This window comes from Mya arenaria, chromosome 10 (assembly GCF_026914265.1).
Source record: "Mya arenaria isolate MELC-2E11 chromosome 10, ASM2691426v1".
Taxonomy (NCBI): domain Eukaryota; kingdom Metazoa; phylum Mollusca; class Bivalvia; order Myida; family Myidae; genus Mya; species Mya arenaria.
The window spans coordinates 23,491,934-23,519,895 of record NC_069131.1 but is presented as its reverse complement, the minus strand read 5'-3'; the positions used below and the strand labels follow the sequence as shown (position 1 = coordinate 23,519,895).

The 27,962-nt window shown below is 34.4% G+C and overlaps 1 protein-coding gene across 3 annotated transcripts in view; it reads left to right on the top strand.

The window, feature by feature from the left end:
- The window catches only part of LOC128206092 (uncharacterized), a 126,872-nt gene that overhangs the window by 43,670 nt on the left and 55,240 nt on the right, over window positions 1-27,962 (top strand). Inside the window, exons 3-10 of one of the 3 annotated variants that reach the window (XM_052908259.1) lie at window positions 6,516-6,659; window positions 16,297-16,384; window positions 19,117-19,188; window positions 20,264-20,507; window positions 21,657-22,004; window positions 23,751-23,826; window positions 24,199-24,305; window positions 25,131-25,223. In XM_052908259.1, coding sequence (XP_052764219.1) covers window positions 6,516-6,659; window positions 16,297-16,384; window positions 19,117-19,188; window positions 20,264-20,507; window positions 21,657-22,004; window positions 23,751-23,826; window positions 24,199-24,305; window positions 25,131-25,223 — 1,172 coding nt within the window. The remainder of the gene's footprint in view (window positions 1-6,515; window positions 6,660-16,296; window positions 16,385-19,116; window positions 19,189-20,263; window positions 20,508-21,656; window positions 22,005-23,750; window positions 23,827-24,198; window positions 24,306-25,130; window positions 25,224-27,962) is intronic. The other 2 variants (XM_052908261.1, XM_052908260.1) reach the window with 2 other exon arrangements.

The following is a 27,962-nucleotide window of genomic DNA, read 5'->3' as shown; positions in this document are numbered from 1 at the left end:
TGGAGCAATAAGAAAGAGCATGAACCAACATATTCAAGGGTAAAACAGTCATCTAGATTTTACCCCCCCCCCCAACCCCACCTCCCAATTTAAAAAATAAATGGATGAAAATCTAGCCATTAAGACTAATTTATATAGGCCTTAAATAAATATGTAAATAATATTTCAAACATCTGATACAAAAATACTGAAGGCAACAAGCAATTAGTCAACAGGCAAACATCAACTAAATTCCATGCTGTATTTTATGAGAGGCAACAACAACCATAGAACAATAATTAATACCTTTCCAACCAATGTTTTGTGAATATATCTGAAAAAATTCACGAACGGCATTTATGATTCTTTCATAACTGTGTACGGGACTTTAGGGGAGATTTTAAGTATCTTCAATGGCCGAGAGTGTAAATTAGATAGGTTCATCCCGACCCATGCGTAGGGTGTTTAGTGGAAACGAGGTTTTTTAGCGGAAACAAGGTTTAACTTTTTATGGTGACATTTGCAGCAAGAAATAATTAATAATTTTTAGCATTCTAAATATCGGCACAAGACAAGGTTTCTATGATGCTACAGACGACAGTCTTCAACAAGAAAGATAATTACAATGTGATGACCATTAAAAAAGAGTTCCAAACGGGTACTTGTTTTATCTTTGCCGATGGGCAAGATAAGAATTTCAAGCATGGTTAAATTTTTGGATCTACTTATCTGAGGTGGGAGAAAAAATGGTCTATGTTGGTTCTAAAGGCCTTTTTAAATCAAAACTTTGTACGAACTAGACCCGAAATCTACGATCACTTTGTACATTGTGTATGAAGATTTCTGCAACTGTTTTATTAACACTTTTAAACATTAATCCATACGCGTCCTTAAAGCTTTTGTAGTATTTTTCATAGATCTACAAAAAACAGGTGCTTGTCAGTATAAAAAAAATCTTTAAAAAACGGTCTGAGGTACTTTGTACAAAGTTTGAACGCCACAAAGACTTCATACAAAGTTGAATGAAACTGGCCCTAAATCTAACATTGCATGTACTGTTATCAAATTTGATATAACCTTTGTAACATAATGGACGTAAGACAAAATTAAACATGCAATTAAATACATGCTCTCGAGCTTGAACTCAAACTGGAAAAGTGATTGGAACCATGTGACTTTATCATGATATGGGTATGCTTTTAAAGGCATACAACAGGGTGTTAAATTGAATTAATTTAAAAATAAATAATTAAAGTTGTATCCATGCACCTTTTAATGATTATATAAAAATCACAATAACAAAACTAGTGTGGGTTTACAAGTGTAAATACGTGTGAAATAACAACATCTTTACATACAAGCTGGATCCGAAATGTTCCATACGCAGTTAGCTAAAATACATCATAGAATTCATGTGCCAATTTCTTGCAACTTCTTAAGTTTAACAGGCTTAATTAGTAGCTAATTTCAATATGCCTTAATAAATACTTCAAATTTTATGTTCATAAATGAAAAATGAAAAATTATTGCTATTTAAAGCCCAAAAACTCTTAAAGATGAAAATATAATGTAAACTATTGAAACACAAAAATATCGAGCTTTAAGCTTAATCTTATTATATGCATCATAGGGTACCCCCGATACACACTATGTTATGCTTCATTGTGTACCGTGGGCAATTTGGCTAGGAAAATCTCGTAATCATGAATAATTAATGGGGCAGTTGCATTGGTTCCGCAAAGTACTTTACAGTTGAAAAATATTCTGGCGATTACCATTCATTGGAGGATGAGTTGTCTTTCCGGCCTCATGCATATTCATTAAAACGAGATTTTGTAAGTCAATTGTCCCACGGTATGTATGAAGTGCAACGGTTAAAAGTACCATGGTTGCCGATGATGATTATAAGGAACTTAAGAAGTTTGGAGAAATTGAAGCCAGGTAAACAACTAATTAGTGAATGGGCAAATCAGCCTAAACATGGCCTATTGAATGTCAGAAAATTAAAAAACGGTGCAGACCAAAAATTTCAAGAATAAGATGGTTGCAATAAATTGCCAATCCAGTAAAAATGTTGTATGAATATGGCGATTTCAATTGAACCGATAAAGATCAATGTTAGCATGGATTTTATTACCTCTAATATTTTTCAAGTTGACATAAAAAATGACCACTTAAAGGTCAAGGTTAATGACTACTTCAAGGTCAAAGGTAGTAACCACTTCAATGTCAAAATTAATGACCACTTCAAGGTCAAAGTTAATGACAACTTCAAGGTCAAGGTTAATGACCACTTCAAGGTCAAAATTAATGACCAATTGAACTAAAGGTACAAAATAATGACCACTTTAAGGTCAAAGTCAATGACCACTTCAAGGTCAAAGTTTATAAGTTAATGACCACTTTAAGGTCAAAGTTAATAACCACTTCAAGGTCAAAGTTAAAAAGGACTATGTCTTTCCTGGTACTTTTCTTTTTAACAGTATATTTTCAGTTGAAATTTATTCATAGCTTTGCAATTATGCTAAATTTTGTATTTTTGATGTAATCTAGAGATCAAGATTGCTTCTTTTTCTGCTTAACTTTACTTCAGTTTTTGCAAGACATCTTTCGAAATTGTTTTATAGTAAAAATGCTGACAAAAGCGACCAGAGTTGCATTAAACAGTGCATATTTTGCCGTAATATTCACTGCATACAATTGATCTGACCAGGGCTTCTTAAAACTGACAATTTGCTTGTTTGGAACGACTTTCATTTGACCTTGACAGACCGATTTCAGTAACAAAAAATGGCTTAAAATTGGTTCAAAACTTGTTCATTTTTTTTCCATTTCGGTCCAAAACTGCTAAGTCAGTAAAAAATGTAGAAATTGTAATACACAAACAGTGACTGTCATTCACACATCCCCAAATACCAGGGGACATCCTTGAGGGCGATAACTTTATTCTTATAATGGTTTGTGCTAATTGACTTTGCTGTTTTTATTTCATCAAAGGGACAGTCGAATTCGTTGTCTTTTTCTCATGTAAACCAGTGATTTTTTTGGAATTATTTTTACCGCCTGTGCCTTGCAAATTGGGAAAAAAGCTGACATTGGGAAAAATACAAAATCAGGCAAAATAGCTAATTTAAGGCCCAAAATAAAAAGTTCTTCTTTCTGGTCACCCGACAGTCCATACTTTTTTTTTGCCCCAAACTCAATTTTTGTAGACCCGAGTCCCGGGAGAACGGTACTGGATACGAAAAATAAACCATGCTATCCGACAAGGATATTTAAACAGGGCTTTCAATCGACCCTTCGTCTTGTGAGATATCATCAATGACCCGAGGTTCGCAAGTAAGTGTCACCTTTGACCTGAGAGAATTTCAGTGCAAGAGTCGTTAGTCCTGAAATGGGGGCTGCAAACCATGTGCTGAATGTTTGTTTATTCAATTAAAGTGTTTTTAAAGTAAACACATGTCAATAGCAATTAACGCTCTAAGTGACAAGTGAACAACCCTGTCCATTCACAGCAGTCAAACTCAATGTCGTGAATAACGCCGCCATTATGTAAATGGATACCTGTGGCAGTTTTAGCCCTACTACGAACAACAATGTTTATATATCAACAATTGAAATGTTATTTAATTCAATTTCATCTATTAGCTAAAAATAAAAGATTAATCTTGGAAGTTTGTAAATGCGTAAAAAAACAAAAACAATTTTCGTCTAGCTCTCCTGCGCATGGTCCAAAAAGCGCGGGAAACAGGTGCTTTTACGTTTACTTCCTGTCAATTTTAATGAAAGTGAAAGAAGAACTATTTGACGTAAATCCTGGTCTATCTACAGTTGAGTTCTATTACATAACATGTTATAAAGGAACAATAAAGGGATATTGGCAATAGGAACGCTGAATGTTTTTGTTTACTTCCGGAAGAATCCCCAGGTGAAAATGAAATTGAAAGTATAAGGCGAGAAAAATGTCATCGCATATTGGATTTTGACAAGGATGCATAGGATTACATAACAAGTAATACATGCATCCTTTTTAACTCAACACTTATATATCGGAACAACTTCGATAACATTGAAATATATTGCCAGTCTTCGTAACAGATTGCTAAGAACATCTAACATATTTGGGTGGCCAGTACAGGATGTTGCTATTTTTAGTAACGAAAGGTATTCCCTCGCTATTTATAGGTTCTACATCATAGTATTTTGAACAAGATGATTAATTTTATATTGTTGTTTATTAAATAACTTAAATAAATAAATTTGGATATTTTTACAACAAACAAGTCTTAAGTCATTTGATCCTACTCAAGGGAGTTTATAGTACTGTGCTAATGCTTACAGACAATACATTTAACATTCCGATTCAAAAGTTTATTAAAAAAAAATATAATAATAATTCCCTACCTACCGACCCTTTCGATTTTGAGACCCGTGACCAGAAACAAGAACTTTTTTTTTTGGCCTAATGGAAAATATAGATGTTTTAACTTTTTTTATGCATACATAACTATGCTTCTTGTCAAGATTTTGTTTATATTTCAAGAAATTCATTGCCTTATTATTCATTAACGTAATCTGCATTTATCAAATTGGGAAAAAATTATGAAATTTTGGGAAAAATGGACAGTTTTTCGCAAGGGGAAACAGCCTTCAGAAGGCAGTAAATTGCACCAAAAACAAGAGCTGTCACAGAGACAGCGCGCTCGACTATTCCGCCACATTTCAGTGTAAGGATTGAAAAGTTTTGGCGGAACATGCATGGATCACTGTTAGATTAGATTTCAATGCAATACATGATGTGTGGAGATATTAGCATAAATGTGGTTACATGCAAAATTTTAACCAAAATTTTGAAGTGTAATAATAAAGGGTCATTATTTTAAAAACACAGTTATCTTACTTGATTATTCAATTAGGTTGGGTGGTTGAATACCATTGAATAAAGTCTCAATGCAATACATCAAGCAGTTGCTGAGATATTATCCTATGTGTGCTAACATGCGAGACCTTAACCAGAATTTCTAAGTAGCTTAATAAAGGGGCAAAACTTATATAATATGAAAGATAGAGTTATCTTACTTGATTAAATAAGAAGGTAAAATGGTTGGGAGCCTGTGTGTAAAGTTTCAATGCAATACATGATGTATTTGCTGAAGCATTGACTTAAAAGTGGTTACATGCAAAACCTTAACCAGAATTTCTATGTTGAATATAAAAGGGGCAATTATTAGAATTTAATGCAAACTAGAGTTATCTTACTTGGTTATTTAAGTAGATTGGATGGTTGAGTACCATTTTATAAAGTCTCAATGCAATTCATCCAGTAGTTGCTGAGATATTAACCTATGTGTGCTTACATGCAAAACCTTAACCAGAATTTCTGAGTCGAATAATAAAGGGCCATTATTTGCATTAAATGCAAACTAGAGTTATCTAACTTGGTTTATTGAGTAGGTTGGATGGTTTAGTACCATTGTATCAAGTCTCAATGCAAAACCTCAAGTAGTTGCTGAGATATTAACCATGTGTGCTTGCACGCAAAACCTTAACCAGAATTTCTAAGTCAAATAATAAAGGCCTATTATTGGCAATAAATGCAAAGTAGAGTTATCAAACTTGGTTAATTAAGTAGGTTGGATGGTGGAGTACCATTGTATAAAGTCTCAATGCAATACCTCAAGTAATTGTTGGAATATTAACATATGTGTGCTTGCACGCAAAACCTTAACCAAGGGATGACGCCGACACCGACGCTTGGGTGAGTAGTATAGCTCTCCTTATTCTTCGAATAGTCGAGCTAAATATCACTGTAAACAGTTGTCACATTTTTACTATGAAGATTATCATTAAAGGATGTTATTATTAATCTGCAAAAGCCATAAAATTTCAATTAATTAAGCTAGTCGTGCCATATTCATCTGACTATATTTCAAATGCATCTTAAGACTGAGTCAAGGAAACTAAAATCAAAATTAAAGCATTAAAAACTAATGTAAGTTACCTAGAATTTTTTGATGAAGAAATCTTGGATTTCTGTAGTGGTTGAGATGAACTACTTAGACGCCTGACTGGAGGGTTGGACCCATCAATATATGCATCTGATTTTATAAATGTTGAGTAGAGATCATGGTTCCGTGAGCAATTTCTGAAACAAAAACAACAAGAGTTGTTTACAAAATATCATAAAAATTTATCTTAGAGCTTAAAAGAGATGCATCATTACCCTTACAAATATTTTTGTAAGTATTTAAATAGTAACATGAAAAGAGTAACAGTTAACCTTGCCTTAAAGTACTTTCAGAAAGTTAATCAAATATTTAATAAACAAGAAACACCACAATACGACGAAACCAGGTTTTCATTGATATTTGATTAACTTTCTGAAAGTACTTTAAGGCAAGGTTAACTGTTACTCTTTTCATGTTACTATTTAAATACTTACAAAAATATTTGTAAGGGTAATGATGCATCTCTTTTAAGCTCTAAGATAAATTTTTATGATATTTTGTAAACAACTCTTGTTGTTTTTGTTTCAGAAATTGCTCACGGAACCATGATCTCTACTCAACATTTATAAAATCAGATGCATATATTGATGGGTCCAACCCTCCAGTCAGGCGTCTAAGTAGTTCATCTCAACCACTACAGAAATCCAAGATTTCTTCATCAAAAAATTCTAGGTAACTTACATTAGTTTTAATGCTTTAATTTTGATTTTAGTTTCCTTGACTCAGTCTTAAGATGCATTTGAAATATAGTCAGATGAATATGGCACGACTAGCTTAATTAATTGAAATTTTATGGCTTTTGCAGATTAATAATAACATCCTTTAATGATAATCTTCATAGTAAAAATGTGACAACTGTTTACAGTGATATTTAGCTCGACTATTCGAAGAATAAGGAGAGCTATACTACTCACCCAAGCGTCGGTGTCGGCGTCATCCCTTGGTTAAGGTTTTGCGTGCAAGCACACATATGTTAATATTCCAACAATTACTTGAGGTATTGCATTGAGACTTTATACAATGGTACTCCACCATCCAACCTACTTAATTAACCAAGTTTGATAACTCTACTTTGCATTTATTGCCAATAATAGGCCTTTATTATTTGACTTAGAAATTCTGGTTAAGGTTTTGCGTGCAAGCACACATGGTTAATATCTCAGCAACTACTTGAGGTTTTGCATTGAGACTTGATACAATGGTACTAAACCATCCAACCTACTCAATAAACCAAGTTAGATAACTCTAGTTTGCATTTAATGCAAATAATGGCCCTTTATTATTCGACTCAGAAATTCTGGTTAAGGTTTTGCATGTAAGCACACATAGGTTAATATCTCAGCAACTACTGGATGAATTGCATTGAGACTTTATAAAATGGTACTCAACCATCCAATCTACTTAAATAACCAAGTAAGATAACTCTAGTTTGCATTAAATTCTAATAATTGCCCCTTTTATATTCAACATAGAAATTCTGGTTAAGGTTTTGCATGTAACCACTTTTAAGTCAATGCTTCAGCAAATACATCATGTATTGCATTGAAACTTTACACACAGGCTCCCAACCATTTTACCTTCTTATTTAATCAAGTAAGATAACTCTATCTTTCATATTATATAAGTTTTGCCCCTTTATTAAGCTACTTAGAAATTCTGGTTAAGGTCTCGCATGTTAGCACACATAGGATAATATCTCAGCAACTGCTTGATGTATTGCATTGAGACTTTATTCAATGGTATTCAACCACCCAACCTAATTGAATAATCAAGTAAGATAACTGTGTTTTTAAAATAATGACCCTTTATTATTACACTTCAAAATTTTGGTTAAAATTTTGCATGTAACCACATTTATGCTAATATCTCCACACATCATGTATTGCATTGAAATCTAATCTAACAGTGATCCATGCATGTTCCGCCAAAACTTTTCAATCCTTACACTGAAATGTGGCGGAATAGTCGAGCGCGCTGTCTCTGTGACAGCTCTTGTTTTTGGTGCAATTTACTGCCTTCTGAAGGCTGTTTCCCCTTGCGAAAAACTGTCCATTTTTCCCAAAATTTCATAATTTTTTCCCAATTTGATAAATGCAGATTACGTTAATGAATAATAAGGCAATGAATTTCTTGAAATATAAACAAAATCTTGACAAGAAGCATAGTTATGTATGCATAAAAAAAGTTAAAACATCTATATTTTCCATTAGGCCAAAAAAAAAAGTTCTTGTTTCTGGTCACGGGTCTCAAAATCGAAAGGGTCGGTAGGTAGGGAATTATTATTATATTTTTTTTTAATAAACTTTTGAATCGGAATGTTAAATGTATTGTCTGTAAGCATTAGCACAGTACTATAAACTCCCTTGAGTAGGATCAAATGACTTAAGACTTGTTTGTTGTAAAAATATCCAAATTTATTTATTTAAGTTATTTAATAAACAACAATATAAAATTAATCATCTTGTTCAAAATACTATGATGTAGAACCTATAAATAGCGAGGGAATACCTTTCGTTACTAAAAATAGCAACATCCTGTACTGGCCACCCAAATATGTTAGATGTTCTTAGCAATCTGTTACGAAGACTGGCAATATATTTCAATGTTATCGAAGTTGTTCCGATATATAAGTGTTGAGTTAAAAAGGATGCATGTATTACTTGTTATGTAATCCTATGCATCCTTGTCAAAATCCAATATGCGATGACATTTTTCTCGCCTTATACTTTCAATTTCATTTTCACCTGGGGATTCTTCCGGAAGTAAACAAAAACATTCAGCGTTCCTATTGCCAATATCCCTTTATTGTTCCTTTATAACATGTTATGTAATAGAACTCAACTGTAGATAGACCAGGATTTACGTCAAATAGTTCTTCTTTCACTTTCATTAAAATTGACAGGAAGTAAACGTAAAAGCACCTGTTTCCCGCGCTTTTTGGACCATGCGCAGGAGAGCTAGACGAAAATTGTTTTTGTTTTTTTACGCATTTACAAACTTCCAAGATTAATCTTTTATTTTTAGCTAATAGATGAAATTGAATTAAATAACATTTCAATTGTTGATATATAAACATTGTTGTTCGTAGTAGGGCTAAAACTGCCACAGGTATCCATTTACATAATGGCGGCGTTATTCACGACATTGAGTTTGACTGCTGTGAATGGACAGGGTTGTTCACTTGTCACTTAGAGCGTTAATTGCTATTGACATGTGTTTACTTTAAAAACACTTTAATTGAATAAACAAACATTCAGCACATGGTTTGCAGCCCCCATTTCAGGACTAACGACTCTTGCACTGAAATTCTCTCAGGTCAAAGGTGACACTTACTTGCGAACCTCGGGTCATTGATGATATCTCACAAGACGAAGGGTCGATTGAAAGCCCTGTTTAAATATCCTTGTCGGATAGCATGGTTTATTTTTCGTATCCAGTACCGTTCTCCCGGGACTCGGGTCTACAAAAATTGAGTTTGGGGCAAAAAAAAAGTATGGACTGTCGGGTGACCAGAAAGAAGAACTTTTTATTTTGGGCCTTAAATTAGCTATTTTGCCTGATTTTGTATTTTTCCCAATGTCAGCTTTTTTCCCAATTTGCAAGGCACAGGCGGTAAAAATAATTCCAAAAAAATCACTGGTTTACATGAGAAAAAGACAACGAATTCGACTGTCCCTTTGATGAAATAAAAACAGCAAAGTCAATTAGCACAAACCATTATAAGAATAAAGTTATCGCCCTCAAGGATGTCCCCTGGTATTTGGGGATGTGTGAATGACAGTCACTGTTTGTGTATTACAATTTCTACATTTTTTACTGACTTAGCAGTTTTGGACCGAAATGGAAAAAAAATGAACAAGTTTTGAACCAATTTTAAGCCATTTTTTGTTACTGAAATCGGTCTGTCAAGGTCAAATGAAAGTCGTTCCAAACAAGCAAATTGTCAGTTTTAAGAAGCCCTGGTCAGATCAATTGTATGCAGTGAATATTACGGCAAAATATGCACTGTTTAATGCAACTCTGGTCGCTTTTGTCAGCATTTTTACTATAAAACAATTTCGAAAGATGTCTTGCAAAAACTGAAGTAAAGTTAAGCAGAAAAAGAAGCAATCTTGATCTCTAGATTACATCAAAAATACAAAATTTAGCATAATTGCAAAGCTATGAATAAATTTCAACTGAAAATATACTGTTAAAAAGAAAAGTACCAGGAAAGACATAGTCCTTTTTAACTTTGACCTTGAAGTGGTTATTAACTTTGACCTTAAAGTGGTCATTAACTTATAAACTTTGACCTTGAAGTGGTCATTGACTTTGACCTTAAAGTGGTCATTATTTTGTACCTTTAGTTCAATTGGTCATTAATTTTGACCTTGAAGTGGTCATTAACCTTGACCTTGAAGTTGTCATTAACTTTGACCTTGAAGTGGTCATTAATTTTGACATTGAAGTGGTTACTACCTTTGACCTTGAAGTAGTCATTAACCTTGACCTTTAAGTGGTCATTTTTTATGTCAACTTGAAAAATATTAGAGGTAATAAAATCCATGCTAACATTGATCTTTATCGGTTCAATTGAAATCGCCATATTCATACAACATTTTTACTGGATTGGCAATTTATTGCAACCATCTTATTCTTGAAATTTTTGGTCTGCACCGTTTTTTAATTTTCTGACATTCAATAGGCCATGTTTAGGCTGATTTGCCCATTCACTAATTAGTTGTTTACCTGGCTTCAATTTCTCCAAACTTCTTAAGTTCCTTATAATCATCATCGGCAACCATGGTACTTTTAACCGTTGCACTTCATACATACCGTGGGACAATTGACTTACAAAATCTCGTTTTAATGAATATGCATGAGGCCGGAAAGACAACTCATCCTCCAATGAATGGTAATCGCCAGAATATTTTTCAACTGTAAAGTACTTTGCGGAACCAATGCAACTGCCCCATTAATTATTCATGATTACGAGATTTTCCTAGCCAAATTGCCCACGGTACACAATGAAGCATAACATAGTGTGTATCGGGGGTACCCTATGATGCATATAATAAGATTAAGCTTAAAGCTCGATATTTTTGTGTTTCAATAGTTTACATAATATTTTCATCTTAAAGAGTTTTTGGGCTTTAAATAGCAATAATCTACTGGTGTATGATAATCACAATAAACCATTTTTCATTTATGAACATAAAATTTGAAGTATTTATTAAGGCATATTGAAATTAGCTACTAATTAAGCCTGTTAAACTTAAGAAGTTGCAAGAAATTGGCACATGAATTCTATGATGTATTTTAGCTAACTGCGTATGGAACATTTCGGATCCAGCTTGTATGTAAAGATGTTGTTATTTCACACGTATTTACACTTGTAAACCCACACTAGTTTTGTTATTGTGATTTTTATATAATCATTAAAAGGTGCATGGATACAACTTTAATTATTTATTTTTAAATTAATTCAATTTAACACCCTGTTGTATGCCTTTAAAAGCATACCCATATCATGATAAAGTCACATGGTTCCAATCACTTTTCCAGTTTGAGTTCAAGCTCGAGAGCATGTATTTAATTGCATGTTTAATTTTGTCTTACGTCCATTATGTTACAAAGGTTATATCAAATTTGATAACAGTACATGCAATGTTAGATTTAGGGCCAGTTTCATTCAACTTTGTATGAAGTCTTTGTGGCGTTCAAACTTTGTACAAAGTACCTCAGACCGTTTTTTAAAGATTTTTTTTATACTGACAAGCACCTGTTTTTTGTAGATCTATGAAAAATACTACAAAAGCTTTAAGGACGCGTATGGATTAATGTTTAAAAGTGTTAATAAAACAGTTGCAGAAATCTTCATACACAATGTACAAAGTGATCGTAGATTTCGGGTCTAGTTCGTACAAAGTTTTGATTTTAAAAAGGCCTTTAGAACCAACATAGACCATTTTTTCTCCCACCTCAGATAAGTAGATCCAAAAATTTAACCATGCTTGAAATTCTTATCTTGCCCATCGGCAAAGATAAAACAAGTACCCGTTTGGAACTCTTTTTTAATGGTCATCACATTGTAATTATCTTTCTTGTTGAAGACTGTCGTCTGTAGCATCATAGAAACCTTGTCTTGTGCCGATATTTAGAATGCTAAAAATTATTAATTATTTCTTGCTGCAAATGTCACCATAAAAAGTTAAACCTTGTTTTCCGCTAAAAAACCTCGTTTCCACTAAACACCCTACGCATGGGTCGGGATGAACCTATCTAATTTACACTCTCGGCCATTGAAGATACTTAAAATCTCCCCTAAAGTCCCGTACACAGTTATGAAAGAATCATAAATGCCGTTCGTGAATTTTTTCAGATATATTCACAAAACATTGGTTGGAAAGGTATTAATTATTGTTGTATGGTTGTTGTTGCCTCTCATAAAATACAGCATGGAATTTAGTTGATGTTTGCCTGTTGACTAATTGCTTGTTGCCTTCAGTATTTTTGTATCAGATGTTTGAAATATTATTTACATATTTATTTAAGGCCTATATAAATTAGTCTTAATGGCTAGATTTTCATCCATTTATTTTTTAAATTGGGAGGTGGGGTGTGGGGGGGGGTAAAATCTAGATGACTGTTTTACCCTTGAATATGTTGGTTCATGCTCTTTCTTATTGCTCCAGGGACCACATTCATGTGTTTCTAGACGAACCACGAACACAATTGTTACAATTTCCCTATTTTACATGGGAATGTTATACATCAACACTGTAAGTATTAATAAACGCTGTTCCCAGGCGGTTCCGGACCGATACACAAGTAAGACACCCTAGATCCACATTTTTGTTTGAGTCAATAAAATTTAAGGGGCAGTGGAAAAAGAGAGGTTGGGTGAGGATGAAAATCTAGCAATTAATTATAGTCACCTCAGTTTGCCTTATTGAAAATCTCTGGTTCATCTCACTATACTGGTTGGAGAGCAATAACCGGCAGTTTTTGCATGTTTTTGAAGATTTTCTCGGTAGATCGAAATGTAACGGAAATAATCTTTTCATTTTATTAAACTAGGGGTCAAGGTCTACTAACCTTACAATATTAAAGTTTGTGTCGTCACGAAGCGCGTGCCTAATTGGGGCCACAAAGGGGGTAATCAATTAGTGCCAATTTACGGATTATGAGAAGCAGTACCCGGCAGTTTTATTTCAGTACCGCTCCTTGACTATAAAACCGATATTTATCGGCTTATTAAGTATAATTTCCCCATGGGGCGCCTCTATTGAACAGGGAAGTAATACTGGTAACCAATCGCTGGAGTAGTCTCGCTTTAACAACGCGTCTAAAACCACACCATGGATACATAAAATTTTGAATTGTGTCTCAATATTGTTTGAAAGCGATTGACGGGCAATATGAAAATATCATTTCAACAGGCTTTTTTAAAAATACATTGTGCTGTGATTCATCGACGAATAATCATTCATAACCAACACTTGACTGTCGGTAAATGCTAGTGCTATAATTAGATATGCAAATTTATTCAATTGCGCATGCGCAGTAACATTCACGTGAGCATCCCCCACGAGAAAGTTGACGAAATTTTTGACATTTCCAATACTTTTTGTAAATAAAATGTTTAAACGTACGCTTTGTGTTGGATTCGATGCAAATGGTGTTGCATGGATACGGTTCTTTTTACCATTCTCACCTTTTTTAAGAAGATTTAAAAAAAACACGAATAAAAAGCGATTGCCGGCTACTACTTTCCGCCGGCTACTGCTCTCCAACCAGTACATATCTAAATTCCATTACTACAGGTCCCTTCTAATTTAATCCTGTCTTCATATTATCTGATCATTTTTCACGCCAGTTTTATTTTCCACTTCTAAGGGAATTGTGGCTGGGCCCTTCGATATGGCAAAAATAGCATCATTTCGGAAAAAAGTGGGAAATACTAACAGTTGATTCATATAATGTTTAACTTGTTTTCCAACCTTTTATTCAACAAACCTATCAAACATATTCATGAATGGAACAAAAAAGCGACATTTGCTAAATGTTAAGAGCTCAATGCTCCTTAAAAAAACATAAGGGGATATTTTTTACCTGGGTCAAGAAAAAATATATACCGTTCAGGTGGGAAAAAAGCGCCAAAAAATCTGCTGCGCTCAATGAACACACAATTTGCAGCTATTTTGTTCCATCAAAGACCATGTAGACTAAGTCCAAAAATTGTTGTAATTAGAGTGTGCTTCGGTATTCAGTCTTGTATTGTAAATGTAGATATTGCGCTAAATTTGGCTGCGTAAAAATTCTTAGTGTAATATCAAAATCGACTGGAATTCAGACCAAAATCCTGTGGAAAGTCTCTCAGAAATATGGCATGTATGGTATTCCATAACTGAATTTTTTATTTTACTTCCGAAATGCTATGAAGAACATAGTAATTTTGTCAAGTGTCAGTGTACACAAACTTGAACATTTTGTAAAATTTAATGTAGTTATAATTTTTTTTTATTCAATTTTGAAAAAGTAAGTATCATAATATACACTGCCAATTCATGGCTTGAAAACTAATTCAATTTGTTGGAATTCAATTAAACTTCATACAATGATGATGCACAATGAGAGGATGATGGTGCAGTGCAGAAGGACCATAGCTTTACTTTGGCTAATTACATAGTTATTGCCCTTTGTTACTTTTTCTTGTCCGGAGCATTATAAATTATTCTTGTCCAGAGTATAACTTGAGGACTACTGGATGGAATTCAATTAAACTGTTTACAATTGTAGAACGAAATGAAGGGAAGTGCAGTTCACAATTTCAGCTAATTGCAAAGTAAATGCCCTTTGGCTCTTTGTTACTTATTCTTGTCCGGAGCATAATTTTAAAACTATTGGATGGATTCTTTTAAATTTCATTTAAATCCATGGCAAAGCGAAATGAGAGGAACTCTTATTCAGCTTATTACAGAGTTATTGGCCATTGTTACTTTTTGTCTGGAGAATAACATTTAAACAACTTGTAAGAATTTAACTAAACTTCATACAAGGGTAAAGCACAATAGAGAAAGTGTGTACAAGGACCATAACTCTATTTTTAAGCTATTTTTAAGCTAAAGGGTTATTACTCTTTGGCTCTGTTTCTTGTCCTGAGCATCACTGGAAAACAACTGGATGAAATTAAATTAAATTTCATACAATTGTATAGCACAAGGAGATTAAGAAGTGCAGGGCACAATGACCAAAACTTTATTTCATCTAATTACAGAGTAATTGCCATTTTTTACTTTTTCTTTTCCAGAGCATTTCTGGAAAACTTCTTGTTGGAATTTAATTTCTCTTTATACAATGGTAAAAACAATGTGAAGAAGTGCAGTGTAAAAGGACCAAAACTCTATTTCAGCTAATTACAGAGTAATTGCCCTTTGTTACTTTTTCTTAAAAAAAGCATAACTGGAAAACTTCTTGTTGGAATTTAATTTCACTGTATACAATGGTAAAAACAACATGAGGAAGTGCAGTGTATAAGGACCATAACTCTTTTTCAGCTAATTACAGAGTAATTGCCCTGTGTTACTTTTTCTTATCCAGAGCATTACTGGAAAACTACAAGATGGAACCTAATAAAACTTCATACAATGGTAAACCACAATGAGAGGTTGTGAACCATAACTTTATCCACAGCATTGTCAATTATAAGTTTGAATTTTAAATATTTCACTGCCATTTTCTATGAAGCCGACATATGTGGATATTCATCACATTCAGTGATAGTTCTAGTTTTGAAAAATTTATTATTGGTTGCCAAAGATTTATGCGTTTATTCATTTTGTGTGTTATATTTATATGATATGATATATAAAATAATATTTCTAATCCTTCACTTTGTGGTATTCATGACTGTGTATGCTCTGTAAAAGATTGATGCACTTGCACATGTTACCATAGACTTCATTGCCATAAGGTGACATGCCATAACTTTTTTGTTCATTTATCTATATATTTATTTATTATTAAAAAATATCGTCCAAAAAAGCACTTTGCAAGATTAGGGACAATGAATTGAAAATAGTGATATATCAAACTGATTTGAAGCGGTCAGACAAGCACAAAGGGTTGACAATTTTTTATGAGTTTCACCTAAATGTAGATGATATTGACTGCTTTGTAATATTTGTTACTTATGATTATAGTATTCTTAGTTTGTTTTTGAAAATGATTTTTAATGATCAAATTTACAGAAGTAGGATTGGATAATTATAAATCATGATTTATATATATTATTTTATAATATGTGCAAACACACTTTTTTCAGCGGCTCGTGCAATTCTGTGATAAGAGGCTGTGATACCAATGCCTGTGATATACCGGTAGATGTGCCAGTATTCCAAAAAGTTGTTACAGTAAGTAAATAATACTGTTGAGCGTCTAAAATATTTATTTGGCTGTTGAGATAAACATAATTATTTACAGAATTAATCAGTGAATTTTCAACCTACTTGTGAGATCAGGAAACATATTTTCCATTTTGTCTCAGAAAAGGTCTTACCTTATTGTATCATTAGGAATTGACATTGACTTGTATGCCTTATTCACCTTAGCCTTTGCAGATTTTACCATGGCATATAAGCCATGTGGGATGTAGTCACTGAGGAATTGACCATGAATTATAAGCCATGTTGGATGTAGTCACTGAGGAATTGACCATGAATTATAAGCCATGTTGGATGTAGTCACTGAGGAATTGACCATGAATTATAAGCCATGTGGGATGTAGTCACTGAGGAATTGACCATGAATTATAAGCCATGTTGGATGTAGTCACTGAGGAATTGACCATGAATTATAAGCCATGTTGGATGTAGTCATTGAGGACTTGACCATGCCTCATAAACCATGTGGGCTGTACTCATTGAGGAATTGACCATGACTCATAAACCATGTGGACTGTACTCATTGAGGAATTGACCATGCCTCATAAACCATGTGGGCTGCACTCATTGAAGAATTGACCATAACTCATAAACCATGTGGACTGTACTCATTGAGGAATTGACCATAACTCATAAACCATATGTGGGCTGTACTCATTGAGGAATTGACCATGACTCATAAAACATGTGGGCTGCACTCATTGAGGAATTGACCATAACTCATAAACCATATGTGGGCTGTACTCATTGAGGAATTGACCATGTCTCATAAACCATGTGGGCTGCACTAATTGAAAAATTGACCATAACTCATAAACCATGTGGACTGTACTCATTGAGGAATTGACCATGACTCATAAAACATGTGGGCTGTACTCATTGAGGAATTGACCATAACTCATAAACCATGTGGACTGTACTCATTGAGGAATTGACCATGACTCATTAAACATGTGGGCTGTACTCATTGAGGAATTGACCATAACTCATAAACCATATGTGGGCTGTACTCATTGAGGAATTGACCATAACTCATAAACCATATGTGGGCTGTACTCATTGAGGAATTGACCATAACTCATAAACCATGTGGACTGTACTCATTGAGGAATTGACCATAACTCATAAACCATGTGGACTGTACTCATTGCGTAATTGGCCATAACTCATTAACCATGTGGACTGTACTCATTGAGGAATTGACCATAACTCATAAACCATGTAGGCTGTACTCATTGAGGAATTGACCATAACTCATAAACCATATGTGGGCTGTACTCATTGAGGAATTGACCATAACTCATAAACCATGTGTGGGCTGTACTCATTGAGGAATTGACCATGACTCATAAACCATGTGGGCTGCTCTCATTGAAGAATTGACCATGACTCATAAACCATATGTGGGTTGTACTCATTGAAGAATTGACCATAACTCATAAACCATATGTGGGCTGTACTCATTGAGGAATTGACCATGACTCATAAACCATGTGGGCTGCACTCATTGAGGAATTGACCATGATTCATAAACCATATGTGGGCTTGTACTCATTGAAGAATTGACCATAACTCATAAACCATATGTGGGCTGTACTCATTGAGGAATTGACCATGACTCATAAACCATGTGGGCTGCACTCATTGAGGAATTGACCATGACTCATAAACCATATGTGGGCTGCACTCATTGAGGAATTGGCCATGACTCATAAACCATATGTGGACTGCACTCATTGAGGAATTAACAATGACTCATAAACCATATGTGGGCTGTACTCATTGAGGAATTGACCATGACTCATAAACCATATGTGGACTGCACTCATTGAGGAATTGACCATGACTCATAAACCATGTGGGCTGCACTCATTGAAGAATTGATCATGACTCATAAACCATGTGGACTGCACTCATTGAGGAATTGACCATAACTCATAAACCATGTGGACTGCACTCATTGAGGAATTGACCATAACTCATTTTAAAAATTATGCTGCCATTTTGATTCATTTCGCAGGTTAAATAGAAACTGATAAATAAATTTTGCTATATATTGTACAGTGAGCTGACCATTTTGCTTGCAAAAGAACACTTATGTTTATGGTTTCACGACCCCAATGTTTACACCATTTATATAGAAAAAGAGATGCACATGGGTTCTAGGCATTTATCACTGTGTAACCAATAAAGTTACTACACCCAATGTAGTAGTACAGACATGCAATGCTCTAGGACAGTACACATGTTCCAGGACAGTAAATATGACAAACAGTTTGCTCAATTGAGATATGTTGTTTTCTGTGACATTCATTTTTATGTGCCTGTAAGGGAGACCATATAGGTGTTCTTTGTCCGTCCAGCTGCCCTGTATATTTTTCTAATTATCCCCTTTACCTGATATTTTATGAAATGGGTTCTTGTCATAGCCAAATACTTAAGGGATTGAAATGAAACTTGAAATGTAGACAGATGGCAATAAAAGGAAACGTAGTACCCCTAAGAAACATAATTTTGCCCTGCACTTTTTTGTTATCTCCCCTGAAACTCCACTTATCTTGTACATAGTATTTAGGAAAGTACTGGACGGTTTGAAGCGAAACTTTAAATTGTAATCATATGATAAAGTTTGATGACTAAAGTAAGCCGTTAGCATGTGCATATTTATCTTTGTTCACTTTAGTTTTTTTGTTTTTATTCAGGCTAAATGCAGCATTAGATGCAACCTTTCTACATGGATGACATTTTTATTAATCTTTAGTCTGAATTTCTATGTAAGTAGTTTGGTTTTCTATCTAATTGTATAAAACCATCGTTTAACATAGCTTATGACCAACTCATGATCAGTGTTTGCTAGAAATCTTTATATACATGTAAAAACTATATGAAATGGATGTGAAGTCTTTTACAGATTTTCTTTTATCTTAGACTGGTTTTTATGATATAATTAAGTTGCCTAGACTGGTCTTAAAGGGTTTTCTGTTGTCTTCATGCTGTTGCCTGTCAGTCTGACTGTCGCCTACCAGTATTTTTATCAGCAACTGAACGATAAGCAATTAAATGCCAATCGGTCACAGACTGATTACTAACCGTTTTACAACAAATCGCCGATTTGCTTTCATCACACCATTTCATTAAATACTTGTACCCAACAGCCAGCTAACATTCTACCACAAATGCAGATTAAAGTCATAGAAGGGAGAGGGCAGTGAAGAGGATGTTCTTAAATAATTGTGTGCAGGTTGACAACCACTGTACAATCAGACCACTGTTCAATCATCGGCAACCACTTGCCAACCGGTCTTAAATTTTCATCTATAACTGCCAAGCAGTAGCCAAAAGTGTTAGGACAGCCTCTGATAGTTGCATGACAGTCATCAACTGGTCATACAATACACTGCCAACCAGTCGCAGACTAAATTTTCATAGCATTTTCTGGTTTTTGATCACGAGAGTTTGTATTTGGTTGGCGCAAACTCTTGTTGACGGAGGCCACTTTTAAGTTAGTTGTAAACTATCTGTGACAAGGGCTTAAGTTATCATATTTCTGTAATAAATTACATTCAGCTCTTTAGCACATTAAATGACACTGCGCTTACTGGTTAAGGGTAAGCTTTATAAGGGCATGAGTGTTTAAAGCCTCTGAAAAATAAATTATTATAAAACAACCGTAACGTTTGCGCCTGAAATTGTTACATTGTATAAAATAAATTCTGATTGATAAGTATTCAGGTCTTCGAAACATCTGCTAGTTTTTAAATAATCTTAAAACCACATTAGCTTATTTTCTTTATATAAGTATGTTCTACACATGTGCTTATTGAATTTGTTATTTGCTTTCAATTTCAGAGTGTCCACACAAAAGGAGTGTTCAAAGCAGTTGACCCCAACTGTACCCATATATGTGTTGCTCAGAGGGACTTCAACTTTATTGGAGATTGCCCACTAACCCACTGTGACTATGAATGCGCCGCCCAACGCTTCGCTAACCGGGTTGGTTTCCCTGATGGAACCGAATACCACTGTGCTCTTAATCACAATAAACCCACTGAGTACAACGAAACTTGGGCTGTGGTTCAAAATTGCTCGAAAGGTTTGTACTCCATTTTCAATATTTCGTAGTAATTCAGGTCATCCCTAGTGAAGAAGCATAAATTTTAATCAAACTAAAAAACATTGTCTTTCTTCCCTTTTAAATGTTTGGCCCTGGATAGTGGACGGCAAGCCCTTAAGGGACTTGATTCCCTAGAACAATGTTGTGACACATAAAGATTGTTATTAGATGCTATATATATCTAGTCGAACCTTTTTGGTTCGAGCTTGCTTGGCTCGAATTTCTCGTTGACTCGAACTAGATGTAAAGGACTGATTTCCCTTTACTAAAGGTGAGCATTCCCTCTGCTCAAATTTTCCAAGGCTCAAGGTATTTTTGCAAGTCCCTGGAAGTTCGAGCCAGTGGGGTTTGGCTGTATATAATGTCAAAACGGTCAATCTTTGAGAGTGCAGCTTCAAAACTGCATCTACAATGTATGAAATATAGAGCAAGTGTTATGAACAGTGTCAACTTCTTTAAAAAACTTTTTGAACAATATAACAAATTATGATTTCCCATTGGTGTGTAAGTTTATTTATACTTGCACCCTGTGTACAATGAAACTGGTAAATCTTGAAATAAAAGGTTATCCTGGCCTAGACCTTGTTGTCATCAACAGCAGCTTCATCATTTGCAGTGGTGATAAATTTGAACTTTCCCCTCAGACAGCAGTCCAAGATATTCGAACGAAACATGGTACGCATGATACCAGAGACTAAACACATGTATAAGAAGGCCTTTATAATGGATGTTGATATATGCCCATTCGATGCACTGAAAAAGAACAGACAAGTGTTGGCCATTGCCTGGCGATGCTCTCGTTTATTACTGCAATATATCATCTCTGAATACTTCCCTTCTCAAAAAATGATACAGTTTTTACCAAAATGCACTTAAAATGCAGAAAAAAAGCGATTTTAATGCAGACAAAATGCTTTTTTATCGCAGACAAAATGTGTTTTTAATGCAGAAAAAAATGCAGATTAGTGCATAAATGAAATTTCAAAAAAATCTGCTTTAAGTGTGGATTAAATGCCCTTAAGGTGCCAATACCATTGCTTTTAATGCATTTAATGCGCATTTAATACACTGTTTTTGTGAAGGGTTTTGACTGTAATTTTGCGCAAATCTTATTTTTATCTTTGATAGGAGAGCAGCCATACATCAGTTTTTACGAAAATACACGAGAGTTGCCACCAAACAATGGGAAAATAGTGTGTGACAAGTGTAATGACACTAGGTACTACAACAACAAAGAAAGTACTCCTTCAAACACTTATTATAGGTGTCCGCTTCAGAAATGGAATCTATGCACTCCTGACAACCATAAACTCAATTGTGGCATATCATGGAAGGACAGAACAGAATCTGATGGATTCTGTAGATGTGACTATGAACATGGCTATGCACCTTTTGGTGTGGATGTTCCTATGTGCTTTTCCTCAAATGAAAATTGTATAAGAAAGAATTGTCCATCAGAGAACGAGTTGGTATCAAGTAAGGCATCTTTACTCCAATTAAAAAATGTTTATAATTTCAATGCATTTTGTTATCTATAGATGTGTTTTAATTGGGTAACTTTCATATCGGAAAATGGCTCATTGAGCCAACATGTTTCGTTATCATATGCCCGACTGTAAAAACAGAACAAAAACATTGTATCTTATAATAATGTATGTTAAGTTGCTTTTTGATGTATACAAATGCAAGTTCCCTGTTCTGCATGTCCATTTAACGACGCTTGCTGAGTTACCAGCTACGCAGCCTTCCCAAGGGTTCAATTTTTCTATCCAGATCGGACACACATGATTGCTATTTTTTCTAGCATACCTTAATTAACTTTTTTGTGAAATAAACGACATACAAAAACACATTTTTTGTACATTTCACCAAAACGCGCGTGCGATGATATTTACTGTCATCATGACCTGCAGTATTTTTTATTCACTGCATATGTCAAGATCACGTCTTTTAAAGGTTATTTTGTTAAGTTTTTAAGCGGTATTTTTTGTGAAGTTAATGTTGATAGAAATCATATATAATTACAAAATCATTATTATGATTACATAAATGCTAAAATAAGAAAAATATATATTAAAAAGAATTGCGTCATAGCACGTGACTCATCTACCATGGGAGGTGCTAGATAGAGTTTTCTAGCATGGCTAAATTCACCAGAAATACTTTTCTGGTGTGCTAGAAAGTTTCATCTAGCACCTCCATGCCAGACGAGTCCACGCAATGACACGCCACTTTCCATATTTTTGCTATATGGTTCACGAAATAATATTATGATATTTTGATTAAGCTCAATTAATACATACAAAATAGACTAAATACAATTCACTTTTATTTTAAAAATGAAAATAAATTATTCTCAAAAACATGATTTTTGGAGGATCTTTTTGACATCAAATATAAATCAGTTCCCGTCATAATGTCGATTAACAATGTTGCACACGCATTTTGGTGAAATATTAAAAAAAACAACCTTTTACACCAATTGATAAATTGATATACCATTCAAGGTATGGAAGAATAAAGATCAATCATGTCTTTTGCTCGAGATAGAAAAATCCGACCCTCAGGCATGCTACGTGGCCTTTAACTTAACACTGGCTTACACAAGTGCACATAGACCAGAGATCCAGAAAGAAACACATGATAGATAGAAGAAGTCTGGCTACCCAATGCCAGATAAGTTGGGCACAAGATCACTGTCTTATCGTTGTTTTTAGTGCTTAGTTTACGGAAAGATAGAGCCTGATCAAAAAATCTTATCAGAAAATGTGATTTTAGAAGAAGGATGATTTTGGAAGTCAGCATTGAACTGAAATAAGTACACCTTATGACGTCAGCAAACATTGTCGCACATGCTATTTGGTGAATGTACAGAAGTATAAATTGAGGTTTGCAAGAAAGAAGATCAATCATGTGTTTCCAGTGTGGATTGAAAAATCTGACCCAAGGGCACATGCATAAGCTTGTAAAAGGCTTGCAGAGTTATCGGCAACGCACGTGACCTAAGGTCAAGAAAACACATGAATATATCATTATTCTCAAAACTTGAAATTTGTAACACAGAAAACAGGTAGAATTTACTTTCACTGATAATTTCTTATATAGAAACTAGTTTTATCCGTGAAACTTGTTTCACAACATAAAGTTTTTTAACTTGACTCCTCAATAACATATTGTTATAGTTATCAATTAAACTACAAAAAGTGTAATTGATATTCACAGACTACAGTTGTGTTCCTGTTTGTTCAGAAGGGCATTACCGTGACAAGACCACAGGACAGTGTGTGCCCATTTTAAAGTAAGTGTATGATTTGAAATTACTGCGATGATAATACTACTATGGTTGTTTACCCTTAAGCTGAATTGATTTGGAATAATCATGAAACTCAGAGTTCTGATGTATTACCTTTATTTATTTGTAAAGTCGAACCCTGGTGTCTCAAACTCTTGGGGACCGGCGAAAAGACCTCGAATTTCGAAAACATTGAGCCAGGTGGGATTGTTCACCTTCAGTATAAATAAATTGGTCCTTTACATGTAGTTTGAGCCAACGAGGAATTCCAGACAAGCGATTTTAGGCCAACGGGGTTCGATTTCATGTTGATGAATAAAATAAATATTTACACACTTGAACATTGTGATAGTGTGGCTATAAATCCATATTTTTTAGTCCTCCTATGCCATCTGTGGCACCTACAACCCTGACCACCACTGTTAAAACTCCGAGCCAGTCCACCCATCATCCTTTATTAGTTACCTCCCCTTCTACAACTGAAGGTAGGTGTTCAACAATAATTATGGGTTTCTCTTGATTTTTGTACATAATATATATTCTACTGACAAGGGATAGAACATTGATTGCGCAATCCTGACAAAGGTCGTAAAGCGAAAATATGTATGCAAAAGTACCTCTATTAACCCAAAGTTAAATATTAGACGATGTAAATCATTAAAATAAAAATAAATGTTTCACATCGCATGCGCATTTCTTTCTATATCGATCTGAACAAGAGCATGTGTTGACAGTCATCAACCAATGAAATTTCTGGATGTGCTCTGAAATCAAAATGGCCGAAATATCACAGAATGTATATGTTTATGCTTATAAATAATATAAACTTACAGATTTTAAACTAAATTATTGTTTAAGATCTATCTGTTACTCTTTGCATGTGAATGGCTGATCTTTTCTAGTAGCCTAATGTTGAATTGTCTCCACTGATTCTCTTGGTCTGTGAGCTATCATTACAATATGCTTGATCTGTATGTCAGAGTATTTGCAACAAAAATTGTGCACCTTGGTGAAAGCCTTGCTTGCAAGCTTCCATCATCTTCATGCAAAAGTAGTCAATTTTTACTTAAATCAATGGTTTCAAAATTTATGCGGTGTTGTAAACGGCTTAATGGAACAAACAGATCTATAGTTACATGGGATAAATACAGACTTAATTTTGCTCTTGTTTTTGTTTGAATTGAATAATTTCTGGCAAGGCAACATTTAAAGGCCAGAAGGCGATCTATTAGATATGGCAAGATATGCAGGCGATCTTACAGACAGACCATGTTCAATCTAATTGTCTCATGTACTCATTTTTATTTCAGTCAAACAACCAACGCCTGCAGTTCAATCGAACAAAGAGACCTTTATTATTATAATAAGCTGTGTCGCGACAATATGCATTGTCGCAGTAGTTGGTAAGTACACGTAAGCCATTAATATACCCCCCACCACCACCTGGTAGTGTGGGCTATGTAGGAATCACATAGTCCCTTCCCCTTGTCCTTTCATCATGAGACATTGGAACAAGTCTGTTTTTCTTCATTTCTCCGTTTGCTTTTTGAGGTATTGACTTCATTTAGGAGAAGTGCATTGCAAAAGAACCATAACTGCAGTATTTTTAATGTTCTCATAGGGAGAGCATATAGTTGCCACTTTGTCTTTCCGTCCGTCCGTACGTCCGTCACACCATTGTCCGGAGCATAACTACTGATGGGATTTAAATAAAACTTGGTATATAGGTAGATGGCAATGAGATATACCATAATTCTATCACGCATACTTTTTAAGAAATCTCCCCTTAAAGTGACACTCTTATTCAAATCAATACATATACATGTATAACAAGCATCAATTTTGACTGATAAACCTTTAACTACCTGCTAATTAATACATTTATGGAAAATATTAATTACAGATAACAATATTTTAACCGTGTATTTAAAAGCAGAAATCCCTAAAATAATAAATGATTGGTGAATGCTAAAATAAATACTCTGGTCTACTTTAGTCTCATGAGGTAGAAATAACGTGTTTTATACTCATTTCTTTCAAATTAAACTCGGTATCCTTCGTAAGAACCATTGTTTTCGACATTTATTCATCCTTTTTGGAATATTAAAACAATATTATTAATTGTGGTAAATCTTATTTGGGAGTAAGAGTGCATCTTTAACAAATGTTTAATAATTGGTGCTTGTCTGGGCCACTACTGTTGGGATTGAAATAAAACTTGGTATATAGAGAGATGGTCATGTGAGGAAGGGCAGTGCACAAAAACCATAATCCTTTCATGCATATACAGTTAGTTTTCTCCTCTTAACCATATGTTTATGATTGGTGCTTTTTGCGGGCCATATCTTGGAAAATACTAAATGATTGAAATGAAATTTCAAATATAGATTGATGGCAATGAAAGAAAGTGCAGTGCCTAAGAACCATAATCCTGCCCTGCATATTACTAAGTAGTATCCCCTTTACCAACAAAGGTACTTGTCCGGGCCTTATCTTGAAAATTCTAAATGGATTGAAATGAAACTTAAAAAGTCGATAGATGGCAATGAGAGGAAGTGCATTTCACAAGAACCATACTCCTTCCTTGCATTTTCTTTAAATATCTTCCCTGAAACTTCCCTTATTGGATTGCTTTTGAAGGGCCGTATCTTGGATATTTGTGAATTTCAATTGCTGCTTTTTTTCTTGAAATTTACTTCAGAATTTAATTCTCAAACCTGCCCATATCTTACGTGTTATGAACTATCCAACTTATGTATACTAATGCTACAACCATTTACCTTCTACCAGCACAATTGTATTTCAATTTCTGCCTTTCCATAGAAAATTGGCATATGGGGAGCAATTTCTCCCGTCGGTAGATGTGGCTGTCTGTGACTCAGCTCTTGTTATACTTCTTCCCACCATATCATAATTAACTTCAACTGTACAAAGAAACATTATTTTGTTAAAATAATGATTAAAGATGAAATATGCACAAAAGAACAATATCCTAAAAGTGACAAATTATTATTTTGTACTCACAAATCTGATGAACATCTGATTACTGGATCTTGGCCACTAAACACTAGTTTTAAAGTCTTATTTATTACAAATAGTGATATCAATGAGTGCTTATCATCACAATTCACAAGATTCCTTCAGCTCAAAAACTGTTGTATGCTTTTGAAAACCAAAAGAAAATTACATGCATTATTTCACAAATAGTATTAAGTTCTTATTCTATATAGTAGGACCATTATCTTAATTGATGCCTTGAACGGACAAAGGGCATTCAAGGAACATTTATCACTCCAAGTGATTCTTCTTATTACAAGAAGGTGGCATAGTGGGAGAGGGGGGGGAATTAATCACATCCAGTGATAGCTGTAGTTTAAATATGAAGTTCAAAGTGAAAGTTCTCCATTCCTTATGATTTGAATTATCTGATTATCCCCCGCCGAATCGAAGATTTCGGGAGGGGGATATTGTTTTGGCGTTGTCCATCCGTCCTTCCGTCCGTCCGTCCGTCCGGTACCATATCTTGGTAGGCATTGATCAGAAAATGTTCAAACTTGGTCAGAATGTTCCCCTTGATCATATCTCGACCTATTTTAAAAGTGGGTCACATGGGGTCAAAAACTAGGTCACTAAGTCAAATCTTAGGAAAATCTTTGGAACATACTTGAGGCATTTTACATTGTCAAATATTCATGAAACTTAATCAGAATGTTTTCCTTGATTAACTCTTGGTCGTAAATGAAACTGGTTCACATATGATCGAAAATTAGGTCACTAGGTCAAATCTTAGAAACATCTTGTCCAGAACCATATCATGGTAATGATTGGTCAATTTATGTTCAAAATTGGTCATGATGTACCCATTGAAAAAATATGGACTACTTAAAAAAGTGGGTCACATGGGGTCAAAAACTAGGTCAGTAGGTCAAATCTTAGAAAAATCTTTGGAACATACTAGAGGCATTATACATGATCAAATATTTATAAAACTTAATGGGAATGTTTTCCTTGATGAAATCTTGGACTTATTTAAAATGGGTCACATATGATTGAAAATTAGGTCACAAGGTCAAATCTAAGAATTTGTTTGTCTGGAATGGAAATGATTGGTCGGATTATGTTCAAACTTGGTCATGATGTAC